This window comes from Fistularia commersonii, chromosome 1 (assembly GCF_037954325.1).
Source record: "Fistularia commersonii isolate RoL2024-O1a breed Wild chromosome 1, RoL_Fcom_v1.0, whole genome shotgun sequence".
NCBI lineage: Eukaryota > Metazoa > Chordata > Actinopteri > Syngnathiformes > Fistulariidae > Fistularia > Fistularia commersonii.
The window spans coordinates 25,700,353-25,717,901 of record NC_141284.1 but is presented as its reverse complement, the minus strand read 5'-3'; the positions used below and the strand labels follow the sequence as shown (position 1 = coordinate 25,717,901).

Genomic DNA, 17,549 nt, shown 5'->3' with positions numbered 1-17,549 from the left:
AAGTATCGGCCACGTTCCGTTTCGCGTCGTTGCTCCCACGTACAGAAGCTAACAGCAATAACAAAGATGACTAATTGTCGAGATGGTTCTACACTGGAATATTGTTTTTGTATTCGCACTTTTTTTATTTCAGTCTTCTTTTATAACGCTTCAATGTCACTCACAGTCATTTGTTACTTGCCGATTCGACGAGTATGCCATTGAATCATAACAAATGATCGCGAAACTACTTTGAGAATGACAAGTGTAGGAATTAAACGAAAGCGGAAGTTGATTACAGGGAATCATCTCAATTTATGTAGAGTGGACTATGCTAACAAACCCGACGGCACGGCGGTGCATGTTGATGTAAATACGGCGTCTTTTGAGTACGATTTCCTAATAACAACCGTTATACCGCACTGATATCACTTTACAGACCCCGCATATACTTTTCTTTTCATTCATTCTGTTATTTACGCATTTCACACTAACCATTTGCAGCAAAATAGTCTATCGATCCGTCTAAGCTAACGGTGTCTTCCAAGTATGTTGGTGCAAAGAGTCGTTCTCAACTCTCGTCCCGGTAGGCGGTAGGCTAAACTTAAACAGTCTATCTTATTATTTTTCGAACTATCTTTATTTTTGTGTGACACGTTGTTACGTCGCCGTGATTGTCTATCAAGGTTCAGAAGGCGTTCCGGTTCCAGAAAACTTCCGCCTGGAAGAGGCCACTTTAACGCATGACCTGAATGACGGAGAGGTTTTCGTTCGGACGCTTTACCTCTCAGTTGACCCTTACATGGTAGAGCATTCACATACTGCCCTCCCTTGCAGTTTGTGACATCCATTAGATTATTTTCAAATAAAGTTCATGTTAATAGAACAACCACGTGCAAAATTTTCATTTTTACTTCCTCCCATCATTGCAACGTGTTTTTCAGCGATGCCGGATGAACGAGACCACCGGTGCCGAGTACCTGACCCCCTGGAAGCTGGGCCAGCTTGTGGATGGCGGTGGTGTCGGCGTGGTAGAATCCAGCCACTGCAGTGCTTTTAGCAAAAGGGACGTGGTTACGTCTTTTACCTGGCCTTGGCAGACCCACGCCGTCATGAAAGGGAGCGTCCTGCAGAAGGTGTGACCCACAGCTGCAGGATGCGAGCAAAATTTCTTAACACAGTTATCAGAACTCCCAGTTTTTGAGATCGATATGAATCACAGGATGTTCGCAAGCATTGCATACATACTACTAAGATGAGTGTTTGTAGCATTACAAGGATTCATTTTTACTAAGCATTTATTTAAGTCGCACTTTTAACATAGTTTTTGCCTAGCCTTCATCTGTCTTTGCATATAATAACATTATTGTATCACATTTTTGATACTTTAGAAGATGCTTGATATATGTATATACCTATGGTGGATAATCTTGCTACGATCTTACACAAGAGGGAACGCTTCATTTTAACCAATATAATAACAGTATTACAGTAATCAGTATAATCCTCTGTTTGTCCCAGGTGGATCCGCTGTTGGTTGAAGGGCACTTGTCCTACTTTTTAGGTGCAGTTGGTATGCCAGGCCTCACGTCGCTGCTGGCCATGAGGGAGAAAGGTCATGTGTCCAAAGGGGGTGATCAGACTCTGGTGGTCAGCGGTGCTGCTGGGGCCTGTGGTTCCATCGCCGGACAGGTGAACCCCGTTTACTGCCAGTAAGGTTGGGAAACTGCTGCCGTCATAGTGCCGATGTCCCTGATGAGGGGATGCAGAGGTGACTGGCGTTAAAAAAATGGAAACTTAAAGAAAGCAGGTTATTTTGGTCATAATTTTCTTTCCAAATAGACAAAGAATTGAAATATATAAATATCACTGTTGAATAACGTTTTTATTTTTTATTTTTTCCAGTAGACTGATAGGTCTCTTTGCAAATTCATTTGATTATTTAACAAAACTTGTGAAAAAATATTATTTTGTATTTGTTATACATTGCAGATATCAATTCAAATTTGTTAGAAATTACCTTTAAGTTTAGTAAGGACTGTCTAAAATTTACTAACCTAACTAAACTGAAATCTCCGAAAAAAAACATTTTGAATAAATGATCCAAATCTCAACCAAATCAAACAATTAAAATAAGCAAGTTCATTGGATTATTTAACCAAATTTATGATAAACTATTATTTTGTATTTGTTTTACATTGCAAATATCAATTCAAATTTGTTAGAAATTACCTTTAAGTTTAGTGAAGATTGTCTAAAATTTACTAAATTAATTAAATTGAAATCTCCCAAAAAAACAATTTGAATAAATGATCCAAATCTCAACCAAATCAAACAATTAAAATAAGCAAGTTCACTGGCTTACTTAACCAAACTTATGATAAAATATTATTTTGTATTTGTTTTACGTTGCAGATATCAATTCAAATTTGTTAGAAATTACCTTTAAATTCAGTGAGGATTGTCTAAAATTTACTAAACTAACTAAACTGAAATCTCCCAAAAAGCCATTTTGAATAAACGGTCTAAATCTCAACCAAATCAAACAATTAAAATAAGCAAGTTAAGATAAGACTTCTGTTCCTAAAAGCCGATGGAAGCTCCATGTTTTGTAGTTCGCTCATAAGGCACACCTTTAACACTGGCTATTGCCTAACAAAAATTAGACATAAGAGGAAATGTTTTCATGTTTCACCTTGCATTTACATTTATTTTCTTTTACACAGATTGGACGCCTCGATGGCTGCACAAAGGTGGTCGGCATCTGTGGTTCGGAAGAGAAATGCGCAGCTTTGGTGAAAGAGTTGGGCTTCTCTGCCGCCATCAACTATCGCCAAGGGGACCTCCCAAAAAGGCTGCAGGAATGCTGCCCGAACGGCATCGACGTTTACTTCGACAACGTGGGTGGAGCCGTCAGTGACGCCGTCATAGCCCAGGTAACTGGTTTGCGTCTTTTCAAGCAATAATCCAAAAAGCCTATCTTTTACCGCGACCTCAATCCGACACAGTGACCTCTCTCACCCCCACAGATGAACAGGGACGGTCACGTCATCCTGTGCGGACAGATCTCTCAGTATAACAAGGATGTTCCGTATCCTCCACCGTTGGGCGCAGAAACAAAGGAACATCTGGAGCGCAAGCACATCACGCGGGATCGATTCATGGTGCTGGACTACATGAACAGGGCCGACGCTGCCCTCGCGGAGCTTAGCCAGCTGGTGACATCAGGCCGAATTAAGGTGAGGACGAGGACATGTTGTGAGTCAGATCTATGACCCGCATTATTTGTAATTTTCCTTCTAATCCACAGGTGCTGGAAACAGTTACGGAGGGCATCGCAAATATGGGAGGTACACGATTTCTGTTTTTTCTCATATATTTGTCTTTCTTTGAACTTGGCAGGGGTCATCTTCTTTTCTTTTTTTTTTTTTTTTTTTGCAGTGGCATTTTGCTCTATGATGAAAGGCGGCAACATTGGCAAGCAAATTATAAAGATATCAGAATGAAGAAAGGCCTGGCAGCCTCCAGCTACTGCCTGACTCTTGGGAAATCAACTTCCATCACATTTAAATAAACCGTGCCAAGGTTTTATAATGGTTACACGAACTGATTGCATCATTGATCTGTAAATGAAAATACATTGTACTTATAAATGACAATTAAATAAAAAGTAAAGAATATTTTAGAAGCGCTATATACATTTTTAGTTGTGATTTTAATGTTTTCAAATTGGTACTACCACAAACCTAAGTGGAGCATTGCTGTAAAGCATTTTATTACTGCTGAGGTTTTTATTTTTCTGCTCATTTTGTTCCCACATAGCACTCAAACATTTTAAATCACTGTCGAAAAAGTTATTTTCATACTGTTACATCTACATATACCATCTTGTAAACCTTGAAATAATCGTTACTTTAATATTTGTTTTGTTGAACCAATGTTTTGTTCCAAAGTCGACGTTAAATGGGAAAGATCACAGCTGGTGAAGTTGATCGGCTATTGCATGTGTTGAGCCGTTTGAAAAAATAAAACAACTAACAGTGAGACAATAATTAAGGAAAGCTAAAGATACCTGCGCTGCTGTTTTACCACCTTTCCTAGAGGCTTAGTGGTTAGCCTTTAGACACAGTGGTTACCGCTTCTGCCCCACAGCAAGAAGGTCCTTAGCTAAATTCCAACAGAGGACCTTTCTGTGTGGAGTTTGCGTGTCCTAAGTTTCCTCCAGCGTGTTTGGTTTCCTCCCACAATCAAAAAACATGCAGTGAGTTCATTGGAGACCCCAAAATTGCCCTGTCACGTGAATAACAGAGTACTCGCTTGCATGTCTCTATTTGTTGTTCATTGATTGATCGGTGACTGGGGCCAGGGTGTACCCTGCCTCTTGGCCAATAACAGCTGGGATCGACTCCTTATCCTAGATAAGTGTAGTGTTATTGATAATGAATGAACATTCTTCATTTCAATGAAAGAAATCACTCTTTATGCACCGAACAGACAATATTTTTGACGTCCCATCGTTATTGGTTCTTTCTCCATGTTGATTTTTTTATTACTGCGTAACATGAAAATGATGTACGAACACAAAGTTTTTTAATTTTCCGTAATGAACATTTTAATCCACAGCACTATAAACCATTAATAAAAAAATGTGGCCTTTTAATTTTTGTCATGAGAAAATGTGGCAGGCATAAAAATCCTCAGTGTTCAGTCATGTGTACTTAGCATTTAAACATCAGTGGGGATGCAGAATAAGTGAACACCAGCGACATCGGTTGCGTTTCCTCCTTTCTTGTTTTTTTTTTTTTCCCTCTTATCGAGAACAGTCAAATCAGTGAACAGCACAGGACACTCATAATCATATGTATATTTAACCATAATTAGTGAGTATCAATGAACCATAAAACATGTCTCATTCATATATTAATTTGGAGCTTTACTGCAAAAGGAAAAAAAGAATCATGCTTAATTTGAAAGTGAAAGTGAAAATATAGTCGAGATGCATGAATCAGATCAGTACTGCCCCCTTGTGGGCGGGCAGCAACACAAGGGAGAGGAGTGACGTATGGTCGAAAGGGACCCCTTCTGCAAGAATTCGAAACTTGGTTGGACCCTGACACTGTTTGAAAAAAACATTTCCAAGCAGAAAGGAGCATCTCTTAAAAAGTCATTGGCAGCGAGATCACAAACATTACAATGGAATAGTGTCGTCTTCTTGAAAACTACTCACTGACACAGTTACTCTGCTCTCACACTGAGGATGAGTCAACAATAACACTTGAAACAAAAAAATCATTACTATGGTATTCCCCCTATTTATCTAGTGGTTAGATCAGTTATCTTTCATTTAGGAATGCAGGCACCAGCATCCTCTGACTGGAAAGGATTCAAGACACGGTTGACTTTTCTTGACAGTTGTCACAACGAAAGGAATAAACTTCGTTTGAACAACACTAACGTACGATTTCACGGGCGACACCAACAAAGTAGCTTCAAACACAGAGCGCTGATCACTGTTTTGGGGTGGGAGTCAAGGAAAAGTTCCACTTGAGGACGTTAGAAGATCTGTCGGTGTTTATCGGTAAATTTTGTCAATGTTTGCCAATTTCTACAGTACATTTTAAAATGTTTTCCATCTTACAGTAGCGGATAATTTATACGCCTTGGTCACTTCAGCCTTTCGACAGTTTGTGTTCAGTATCAGATAATAAAGCAACATACTAAATTTTGGGAGCGGATTACCCGTTTACTAAAATCAACGGCAAGACAAGAGATTCGATGTACATCCGTCCACCATGCGCAGTCGATCGGATATCATCATCCTGCCAGGTAAGTACTACCTTTAGAAATTACAGAATAGTTATTTTCAAAATTTTCCTTCTGGGACCAAGGAAAACGAACATCCCCAAAACAACCTTTTTACATTGTTGCATTGACACAAAGTCCCACCTTTCCTGAACAGAAACGTAATCAGTAATGATTAATGGACTTAATGAAGGAATAACACAGATAGCCAGAATTCATAGTATGATTACTATCATTAAAATCATTTCAACCCGTTCCCATCCTAGATTATTTCTAGCTATCGGGAGGAATTTCCAATTTCAGTGCAGATATACAACATGAGAGGAATAAAATAAAATAATAATACAATCTGAATGGATAAATGAAGATAGCATGTTACCGGTTCATGTAATTTCACCACAGCTATAACACATTCACTTTTGTTTTTTTTTTTTGTTTTTCTTTTTTAAATACCATCACACGCGTCATTTTTTTTTTTATCTTTGTTTTAAATCACTGAGCTACTGCGAAATATAAAAAAACATAGTCCTGAAACACTACTGGGACCAGCCTAATGTTCAAGTGCTCACATTCCTGAGAAACGAACAGCCGCTTCCTACTGTCACGTCTGAAGGAGCATTAAAAGTCAGGCCGCTTCTCTGTGTTTGGGTGGAAAAACTGGCACGCGAGCTGTAAAATTAAGGTTCCGATGAAAATCGGGGATAAAATCGGGGATGCACCGATAGATCGGCGAGATGTCGGGATCCGATGATGTTTGGGCGGTAAAATTAAATGACACTCCCTGACAGCAGTGGTCTGTGATTGGTCTCAGTGTAACGGAAAGTAATTGATAGATCGAAAAGATACCGGGGATCAAAATCAAATGTCTTTTTTTTTTTCTACCCCTTCACTTCATTTTTCATTGGCTCATAAGGGGGAGTAAATGGTGAGTCAAACAGAACGAGAAAATAAGATAAACATCAGTTATATTTTTAAGTATGAAGCTCAGGATTCCAAAATCGGTGCATCCCTGGTTTTAGCGGCAGTTGTGTGCAGTAAAATTGATCTTACAAAAAAATTTAAAAAAAAAACACATTTGGGGATTAACTACTGGTACACTGCACAACAACAGTATTTGACTGATTTATAGGTTTAGCATAAAACGTGATTATATGATCGTCTATGTTGAATTACCTGACATTTTCCACCTGGAACTGCTGTTACTACCAAAGGGAAAGCTTTGTACAAAACGAGTTGCTCACGACTGTTTGTTCACACGCGTGTTGACACGAGGATTTTTTTTTGTTTGTTTTTGGCACATACAGCCTTCATCAGTAAAATGACAACGTTTTTTTTTTTCTCTTTTTTCGTCTTTTTTTTTTTCAGAGAGGAATGAAAGGTGGGCTCTTTCTTCTTCATCCTTTGGCAGTGGTGAAGTGGCACTCAACCAAGGCAACACTTCCAAAAAAAAGTGCTAAAGCTCAAGTAAACAAGTCAGCTTAAACCACAGCAGAGTACAGCTCTTATTTACTGTCAACTGCAGAATACACTGGACTGGTCTTCATATAGCTCAGATAGACTATTCCACGTTTCCTGTCTATCCAAGTTAGTTTTTTTTTTTTTTTTTGTACACTGTACACATTGCAATGAATATGGCCAGAGAAGTGCTCATTGGTGCTTTACGATAACATGCATATTAAGTAAACAATACTATCTAGAAATAGGATACTGAATGATTCAATGTGAGGTGGCTTTGAAAGGACGAGAAGAGAAAAGAGGCTGCTGAGAGGAGAGAGTTGAGGCTTTCAGGGTGGACAGAGACGGCAAAATATATCTGAGTCAGGCTTGAGGGGATTGTGGAGGTACAGTGCAATTACTGTCAAGAGGGAGAGGCGCTCTTGCTGTTGTCGCGGCTGAGAGGGGCGGGGCCTGTCCAGGCGCGGTACACCAGCAGCATGCCGAGCCCCAGCGCCCACGTGCGGACGGGAGACAGGAAGAAGGCCATGGGGCCGTAGGTCTCCAGGAGGAAGTAGCAAGAGTGGGCCTGCCAGGTGAGCAGCAGCAGCATCAAGACGTGGACTGCCAGAGTTCGCCAGCGGCAGCCCGGCCGCAGGAAGTGGGATCGGAAGCCGCTGCCGCGGGAACGGTGGTGAAGACTCCAGCAGAGGTAAAAGGTAAGGGGCATGTTGAAGAATAGCATCTAGCAGAGATAAGGTGAGAAGAATGTGTTTGATTTGATGGGTCCGCTCCGAAGCAGGTTAAAATAAGTATTAATATTTCTCGGATACACTTGTTAGCACATCCAGTGGCATCCAAGCTCCATAAAATGAATTCAAATATTATCTATCTTGATGTAAACATATTGAGCATAAAAAAAGTACTTTTCTTACTTGAACAACTCCAACTACATAAGTAAGGCTGCCCTCCAGGAAGTGTCCATCAATGAAAACCCCAAAGGCGAAGCAAACGCCGCTGTGGCCGTCTATCAGGTCCCCGATGAACCAGGGGCCTGAGGAGAGACACGGTCACATATGCAGGAATTGAGAAGAAACGGTGTGATCTTCAAATGAAACCACAGAAAAGAAAAAAAAAAAAAACTTCTACGAAATCACAAAATGAAGACGTGCTTTTGACAGATGTCAAGAAGGCAGCGTTTACATTTATTATATTACTCAGAATTTGTTTTGTCTTGAATTAGCCTTTCCGTTTCAATTTTCTACCGCAAACTCTTCGATTAATCTCGAAGCTCCATTTTTGTAATTCTCAAAAAAAATGGATGTTTTCATCTTCGCTTGCAACAATGTGCCTTTTTCCCTTCAGTGGTCATAACGCTGAAACATTGTGTTTAAGAGTCGCCGTCGATAAGGAAAAAATTGCAGCCCTGACTTCCTTTAAGAAACCACAATGGACAGAAGCGAAATGAAGTGGAACCTGCTGCGTGCTGACAGGGCGAGTTATACTCTCATGCTTGGGAGCATCAGGTCCAAGAGAAACAGAGGGACAAAGGAGAAGCAAGTATTTACTGTTGCTCTCAGACCCTGACTGTTGACTTCACCGATTGTACTAATGTTTATTATTTTAAACCAAAAAGAGAGCCACAGACGGACCGCAGTGCAAGAAGGAGGGAAATTGAAAGTTGCTCATGAAGGGCAAAGATATTGTTAGTTAAATTGTTTTTTAAGGAGCAGAATGACACCTTAACTCAGGGGTGGGCAATTATTTTGGCTGGCGGGCCACATTTCATTTTTAATTTTTATGCACGGGCTAACTAGGTATCATGTAAATTGAACAAAATGAAAATTGCAATTTAAATATTTGAATTTTTTGGCATTTTATTTCAACTTTAAAATCCCTATGCACTGACATCATTTTGAACGTAATCATCCATATGAAATCAAACAAAAGGAAAAAATAAGGTGTTTCCAAATTCAATATTGATTGAAAATACTTGTTAAAATATTCAAAGAAAATTGTTTGGCGGGCCAGATAAAAAAGCAAAAACGGGCCAGTTGTGAAATACCCAGGTCTGCCTTAACTGGTTGTACTAAATACTTAATACAGTTTCTAAATGACACGGATAACAAAAGCAGCAACAAAATCTCACAGCGTATTTGCAAATCCACGGGACACAGATCTTCCGTTAACGTAAAAGCTCAGATGAGGTGAAGGCAAAACACCCACCTAAGGCCGTACACAGGTTGAAGAGCAGCAGACAGTAGAAGAAGGTGTCCGTTTTACTGACCAGGTGAAGCGACACGCATGCTTGTGAGAACAGTCCTGTTGATCACAGGGGGATGAACAAAATCACTTTGGCCTTGGCGCCATTGCTAAACAATTTAAGGTAGAGCCCCTGAACATTTTAATTTCTTTAATGGCATTTTTGAAAGTAGACCAAGGGGTTTTGAGATGGTGAGTGAGGCATCGACTTGATGAAGAAGAGCGTGGGTGTTAGAAGGCAAGAACTCTTAGAAACAGCTCAGAGAGCTGTAATGACCGCTGGGACCGAAGGGAGCGTTTGCGAGTGGCTTTGCATTAAAAGTATAAATATTGGACGACTTTTATATCCCGAAGTCATTGACGAATTAAGCACAGAGTGCTTTTCTGCCATCAGATATGTTTACACAACAAGATGGCCATTGTTTCTGCGGCTCAGATTAAATATCGCAGGGGGAAAAGAAACAGCTGAAGCAGGGGTTTCCATCGTGACCTGTAAAAATCTGTAAAACACGGATTACTACAAAACTGACAAGAGAGTGGAGGGGACAGCATCCAAAAACTAGGAAGAAATGCCATGGGGATGATTGATTTGAAAGGTCTAGTCCACGATTCTGACTCAGATTATATATATTCCAACGCTTTTATCATTATATTGCAGTTTCTATTACTTTACTGGAGTTTAACCCCCACAGGCTGTGCGTTATGGTGCAAACAACCAGACTTTTTTTATCCCTAAATCAAAGCAATACACGTTTTGATGACCGGTAAGTAAAGGTGCTGAAAAATCCCTCAAGGTAAGTGAACTGTAAATAACAAATAATTTAAGATGTAATCTAAACCGGCTGCAGTGAGTGCAAGAGGTCTCTATCCATAGCATGTAGCGGGATGTCAGTATGTGCTCACCCCTTCCAGTGGGCATGTGCATGATCCTGAAGGCCAGCAGCACGACCACGTTCACCAGAGTGATAAAGATGAACGCCACTCGGCCCAGGATGTAGTGGTCTGTGAGGAGGATGAAGGACTGCACGAAACCAAAGCTTGGCGTCAGATTGTCCTCCAGAGTAAAGTGCTGCTCTCGCACACTGGACCGGCCTGCTGAGTCCTGACTCACACACAAATACACACACACACACACACACACACACACACACACACACACACACACACAGTATAAGAAAGACAGCCAGGGCTTTATCTCCTCAATTTAAAAAGAGCTAATTCAAATTAAGAATTTGCTAGGAAAGCAATCAATAGTGAGCAGCGCTTCCAAACAGCAGCACATCTTATGCAACGACTGGTTCAAATATCTGCTTGAGAAATCAAAATGAGTGTCTTCATTGAGTCTTAAAGAAATATTTAGCTGATTCCCCTCTAGTGAAAGACAATGAAAGGCTCGCACCAACCTCCACTTTTACTCTGATAGTGTGCAGCCCTGTGAGATATCGGGACGGATGCCATAGCAGGACATACAGTGGGCCTCCTGCGCAGAGGCCCTTCCCCAAAGGTTCCCCGTCAACGCTCACGTGCACAGCAGTGATTTCGGCCTCTGAGAAAGCTAAGATCCTGTTAGGAAGCGAGTAAAAAAATGCTGTTTAGCTGATAATTCAAATAAGACAATGTGATGACCCGACGCAGGATTACAGTAGGAGTCGATATAAGCAAAGATGCGATAATGTCACCCGCAACAGTGCAAACAAATCGCTTCTTCTTTTTCAATTTTGAGCAAGTCTCAAAGGGCAGCTGATGTATAAAAATACACTCGCAATGTACAGAGAAGCCAGGCCAGGGAATTTGGGTCAACACAAACCTGATGTGTGTGGATCTCTGTATGCGACCCAGAGGCTCGACCCCGGGATGCAGGTACTGTGCGTCCTTGGGGTTGGTGATGAGGACGACGGGCCACTGCTCGAACTTTAAGTCGGAGAAGCTGAGCAGGTCGTGGTCGAAGGCAAGAACCCGGTACCTGAATAAAGACGAAAGGGAAATACACTTAAAGGTTGGCTTGATAGCAGAAACAAGGGTAATAAAAAATAATGTAAAGAAACAACTATAATCCGGCTGTATCTTACCTGCGGTTGTCCATCCAGTCACCGAGCTCCAACTCCAGGGTGCCTCGCGGATGGCGACTATGGAGGATGGGCATGAGGCCGCCCAGTGTGTGAAGGTGGCCACACAAATAGGCCACTGCAGATCTAAACACACGGAGAGCAATCCAAATATAAAAATGACAAAGGTGCGCAGAACCGGTAGACAACACCTGATGCACTGGTTAGCATTTACAACTGAAACCTGTTTTATTTTTGTTTGTTCTGTTTTGTCCGTGTCAGCGAGTCTGTCTGAGGCTGGCTGTCTAACACATTGCCTGCTATCTCTTAAACCGCTCCTCTCCACATCCTCATCTTCAGACATGAGGAGGAAATTAAACTGATGACACAGAAGCTTCATGGATACGGAACTGTTGGAACCACTGACCCCTTTCTGGCAAAACTTGATGTGTGTTTTACTACCTCACTGCTCGATATAGCTTCACACACTAATTCATTCACGGCACGCCTCTGTCCCTTAATCATTATTCCAGTATACAGCCATAAAGTAGAGCTGCGCAAAATAGAAAAAAATAAGATATTTCACAAAATTCACAAGCCTTTTTTTTTTTTTTTTAAATATCCGTTAATATTACAATAATCATTTAGATGGGGAAAGTAGAGTGCGTATACTGATAATTACCAGTAGTTTAAATCCACTTTTGTTGAAGTGATTTTGTTAATCAGTGTAACTGATTTCCCATTAAACACAATTCAAATAATTATATAATAGTAATTATAATCATTAAATCCTTTTCGAAAATCACCTGTGAAATTCAAATGTGAAATTCTGCAACTTTCCGTTATATTTCCGAGTACTTTGTTACAGTCCTTTTTTGAGAAGTATTTTAAGTTATGTGATGTTAATGTCTGTATGATTTCTTATTTCCATTCACTAATGGCTGACTTTTTTTAAGTAATGCTTTACTGATATTGAAAGCAAAATGACCAGCCATTCACTCGTGGTGATGTCCCAAGGAGAACTGTCAAGTGAATTGAATGAGTGAAAGAGTGAGGGTGAAAGGAAGAAATGTTAAAAGTTTCTCAAATTACGATAGGACATTTGATATTTGAAATACTCAGGAAATAATGACTTGTTTTTTTTCAAGTAAAAAAAGTTAATCTTTCACAGCATCTGATGTGGAACTGTCACAAACAATAGCTCAAGGTTCAACTCATTTAACAAGTATGACTGGTAACGTCAGGTTAGCCGGCAACTATATTAATGGCCCTATCATGTGACTCTGCGAACATAAATATTTGTGTCACCATCATTCTGAGATTCTGAGATCGCGAATCTTTTGACCTGAAATTGATCAGGGTATTGAATATTTATAAAATCCTTGTGTATGAAAAAATAAAAAGTTAATCCCAGCTCAATTGATAAAGATAAAAATCCAGACATCGCTCACCTCATCATGTCCCGAACTCCCGGAAAAGGGGAGACGACAGTGGAGGTGGTGTAATGGCCGAACCAGATCGACTGGTTGCTTTTCAGACTCTCAGCTCTGAACGTGTCCAGCAGGTCCATTTGAGTCTGTCGGAGGTGGAAGAGGGTGAAGTTACAATTTTTGATCACGTATCCCATTACTTTAATTTGCTGGTACGAGAAAAAAAAAAACCCACCTGGTTTAGAATACCGAAGAAATTGTACGGCCTCTTTGGTCCCGGCGTCAGAGTGGCATCCGCGCACACAAAGGAATAGTTGCCGAAGGGAGTCTGATGAACGTAGTGGAAGGAGCCGATTTTCTGATTAGCGGAATACTTCCTACAGAAAAGAGAGAGTAATATTTTGAGTTTATTAACAACAAATGTCCTTGAAAAAAAAAAATTTGAAAAACCTTCAAATTTTTACAGTAAAAAGAAGGACAGACCGGGAAGCACCGGAACATGCCAGACAAAAACACCTGTACAATATGTTCATAGAGTCTGCTCAATTACACTCGTCAGATTTCCTGTATCTATGCCCTTGTGCACGGTGGAATTAAATCACTCCACATCTTGGGGTGGAGCACACTCAATCTATTATTAATAATCTGAAAATTCGATTCCCCAATTCAGTGTTCGGGATATTGAAATAGCCATTTTCCTCCATATTGTCCAGTACCAGACTGAGGGTGTTTTGGATCAGTCAATCAGACCCCGTTGCCGAGGACAACAGCGATGTCGGGGAAATATTAGAACAATCAGCGCTACGGTATAAACCGCCATCTGTGTCAGGAGACAAGAGAGTCCGTCTGGTCGTGTAGATTCTGCAGCTATTTTGGGGCCTTGGGAAGCTCAGACGGCTTCAATTATTGTCAATAAATAGATCCGCAACTACTCATGTTTCACAGGCATTGAAGTCACTACACATTCCGGCTGCTGAGACGCTGCAGCAATAAGCCGGCGTTATGTTTGGTGCATTGACCATTTTATACTAACCGGTAATAATTGTTGATGCTGTCCAGTGAAATGATGTTGAAGGCATCTGTCAGAGAAAATGAAACAAGAGTGAGACTGAGAGGCACACAATCTCACATGTACTAGTTCACCAGTAAAGGACAAGAATGTCAAAATGGAGAAACTCCCGTGGGACGAGACATATTTCATGCAGGAATCAGATTCCCTCCGATCGCCGCAGGATATCGAACAGAGTCCGTTGTAACCATTTAACCCGTGGATTGGCATCAACGACTTGGATCGATAATGGCAGGATAGCTATTAGCGAAATTGCACATCCAGAAGGTCTCCCCGAGATATCTTGTTTCATATCTAATAGCTGGCGAGCCGACGACAGAGGAGGGAAGCGGTGAGAGGGGGAGAGGACGTTTGCTAGAAGCCGGAGATTATCATAAAGCAAACCCAGAAAACGAGAAGATTTGAGAGCGCTGTCAGCTCTCACCGTGGTTTCCGCGGATGTCGATCCACCTGGTGCGCTCCATCACCTGGGACCTCTTAAGGATGTTGTGGTAGGCCTGCCACTCCACCTCGTGCTGCAGGGAGCCCACCTTGCTCTCGGTTTTCGCGTCCGTCAGGTCACCTGTCGGGCGGAGAAGGTGAGGCTGAGAACCAGCGAGGAATCGAGAGTCGATCTTTTTAAAATGCATTGAAAATTGTCAAACAAAGTACAAGAATTAAAACAAAACAAACACTTTCTGTCCATCTGGCATTCCTCAGAAAAAAAAAAAAAACATAATTGATATCAGAATCCATGGAATGCTAGGTGAACAACATAAATATAGAATTGTAACACTTGATGACTTAATTGAAGAGCTTAGAACAATTCAATTACAAGCCCATACCTTATTATCTAATCAAAGCAACAAACAAAAGCAACATAAGTATATTTTTCCTTTCCTGTCAGTTTGCTGGATATCCCTGAGCTGTGGCATATTGCTATAACTAATTTTAGGCATCTCTCTCATATTTCATTGCTGGTGTATTCAATTCTTTTATCAGCTCGGAACTGTTTCCATGTACAACCTTTTTATTTTGCGTTTAAGAACATGGTAATGTTATTTTGACAGTGAAAAATATTACAAAGACAACAGATTGACTTTGATTGTCAAGTTATTAGAAATTGTTAAGTTCTCTAAAATAAAAATTGTTAAAACAACTAAACTGCTGTGCAATAACCTCCAGCCTGCCGTGACACTTTTGATCCCGATCGCTTGTTTTTGCAGCTTGTGACCTTTTAGCCTCTTGTGACAATGACAAAAATCTCTTTGCCTTCAAAACATGCGAAACAGCATCGAAAATCCAGAATCAGAAATAGTTTATTGGTTCTCGTAGAAATTATGTATCCGACCTTTAGATTAATTGTTTCTACTGGAAATTCATATTTTAATAAGTTAACAAATACGGTAATGTCAAATATGTATGACTCCTAAGGTTAACTGCTGCTTTTTAAGTAGTTTTCTTGTTTCATTTTGGGTTTCAAATCCCAGTGTTTTTTCGTGATTCAAGGCGGATTCAGAGAAAACTGATCAGAATCAATGAAGTACCAAAATTCCCAACATAAGCGATAAAAATATCCTTTTTACATTATCGCAGGCGGGCAGCATCTAGCCCGTGTGAGGACGTGGCTCAGCCTTACTGCGCACATACTTGACCCCAGTCTCGAACCGTGGGAAAAGGTAGAATAAAGTTTATTAAAGCTTATTTCGAAAAGAATCGGAGGGGAAAAGCCGTACCTGTTGCAAGAACCAGAGCCGGCTTTATGACTTCAATGGTGTCTGTGCAGAACTTTTCAAAATCCGGGATGCGTCTGGGGTCGTGAAAGCGGCTGATGTGAATGTCAGACACCTTGAATCAGATGTAAACATAGAATTGAGGTCAAACAAAGATTAAAACTGTCACAGACCGTGGCTCCTGTCCATCCTTTTTCAGCAGCAGTGCCAGGATTGTAGAACACAAGGGGAGGGGAGGACAAAGTACAAGTTGCTGTGTTGCTGAGCCACCTTTTCACCTGACAATGACACACTTCTGTGGTCAGTGACCCCTTTCACTCATTCAGAGCTCTGTCACTCAGTCACAATGGATCCCATTGAAAAACCTACAAGCAAATATTAATAACATTCGGGAGATATGAAAGCGATATATTCACCGATATTTTGCCCCCCCAAAAAAACGTACCGCGACATCACAAACTGAGCCACACAAGCTAGCAACGAATAATCAGCCCACCTGTATAAACCAGAAGATATTTTTCAACTCGCCACCAGGAAATGGTGGGGAAACCTCCTTGGTTCTGTCTCCGTCGCCGATATTCGGTTGCTGAACGCTTCGTTTAGGATGCCAAGACGTGTCATAGCTGTCCAGCACCCAGGAGGTGAGGTACGCCAGGGCCAGTCCGATGAGAACAAGTGCACCGAACAGCTTCAGCATCCTCCTGTAGTGGCGAGAGAGGGGGGCTAACCGCCGCCGTCTGTCCCGGACAGAAAAAGCTAAAGCTACCGATGCCGAAACAGCTAAGGGGCACTAACCACAAGAATATTAACTACACATAAAACGGACCGGTGGACGGTTCCTACATGACTACGAGCTATAACTCAGACCGTTTCTGTCGCTGCCATCCTGACCGGGGGAGGTGCATCTAGGGGCCGGTTTCATTCACGGTTCCGATCAGCTGCCATCAGAGGCGGAGGAGGTGCCTCGGGAAGTTAGCTAGCAAGCTAGCAGCTAGCTGCCAACACGTTAGCTACCAACACCGCTCACTGACAGCCGGCTGGAGGCGATGACGTCACTACTATCACATGCGAGGATGGGGAAAGAAAGAGGTCTCACTTTGGTGCTGAATTCCGGATCTCACAATAGATGCCATTGTCTTATTCAGAGGGGTCAGTTTTTATTTAATTTAATTTTATTAAAAAAGTATAGACCAGGGGTCGGCAACCCGCAGCTCTTTTCATCCTTACAATGCGGTATTTAATTGAAGTGTATTTTATGTGTGTTAGTTCGTTTTTTTATTTTTAGTTCGATATTGGAAGATCATTGTGATCTTGAAATATTAAAATAAAATTATGTTTGTTATTTTTCGATACTCAAAATAAACGTCAAACTTGCGGAAGCCGGCATACCCACCAGCCGGTATATCAGCAGTCCTATTAACCAGGTAAAATAAATATTTATGAAGATATTTTGCAAATATTTACTTTTTATTGTTTATTGATTTTTTTCCAATTTTTTTTGTTCCAATTTATTTAGTTTTAAAGCTCAGGTCAAGGCTCCGCTACCATAAGCCCAAAGCTCAAAATGTTCAAAATGTGTTCATTACATAAATAAAATTCAATTTTCTCTGTTGCACTTTGTGGATTTCATAAGCAACACACTACACACTTGTTTATACAAAGTGTAAAGGTAATAAAAAGCAATATATATAGTGGTCCCTTTATTTTAGATGTCAAAAAGTAATTCCCAGTGTTTTCTTTTTCATGGAAACTGGGTCCAAATGGCTCTTTGGGTGTTAAAGGTTGCCGACCCCTGCTATAGACTAACGTGTGCTGG

At 40.9% G+C, this 17,549-nt stretch overlaps 2 protein-coding genes across 3 annotated transcripts; one reads left to right on the top strand and one right to left on the bottom strand.

The window, feature by feature from the left end:
• The first annotated feature begins 301 nt into the window (after positions 1-301).
• On the top strand, positions 302-3,670 carry ptgr2 (prostaglandin reductase 2). 2 transcript variants are annotated; one of them, XM_086156735.1, is made up of 8 exons: positions 302-565; positions 666-784; positions 924-1,115; positions 1,501-1,671; positions 2,706-2,915; positions 3,009-3,218; positions 3,290-3,329; positions 3,421-3,670. In XM_086156735.1, exons 1-8 carry the CDS (start codon positions 529-531, stop codon positions 3,483-3,485), a joined length of 1,044 nt encoding a protein of 347 aa, XP_086012861.1. In that variant the 5' UTR covers positions 302-528; the 3' UTR covers positions 3,486-3,670. The 2 variants fall into 2 exon arrangements, with proteins under 2 accessions (XP_086012861.1, XP_086012869.1); XM_086156743.1 differs by having other exon boundaries at positions 308-572.
• A 1,081-nt stretch (positions 3,671-4,751) lies between these two features.
• On the bottom strand, positions 4,752-16,686 carry tmem62 (transmembrane protein 62). The gene is made up of 13 exons (XM_086156722.1): positions 16,230-16,686; positions 15,737-15,848; positions 14,446-14,583; positions 13,986-14,031; positions 13,188-13,329; positions 12,974-13,098; positions 11,547-11,669; positions 11,285-11,440; positions 10,881-11,040; positions 10,381-10,579; positions 9,442-9,537; positions 8,151-8,269; positions 4,752-7,960 (listed from the first exon to the last, which is right to left on the bottom strand). Exons 1-13 carry the CDS (start codon positions 16,428-16,430, stop codon positions 7,640-7,642), a joined length of 1,938 nt encoding a protein of 645 aa, XP_086012848.1. The 5' UTR covers positions 16,431-16,686; the 3' UTR covers positions 4,752-7,639.
• Positions 16,687-17,549: the final 863 nt, after the last annotated feature.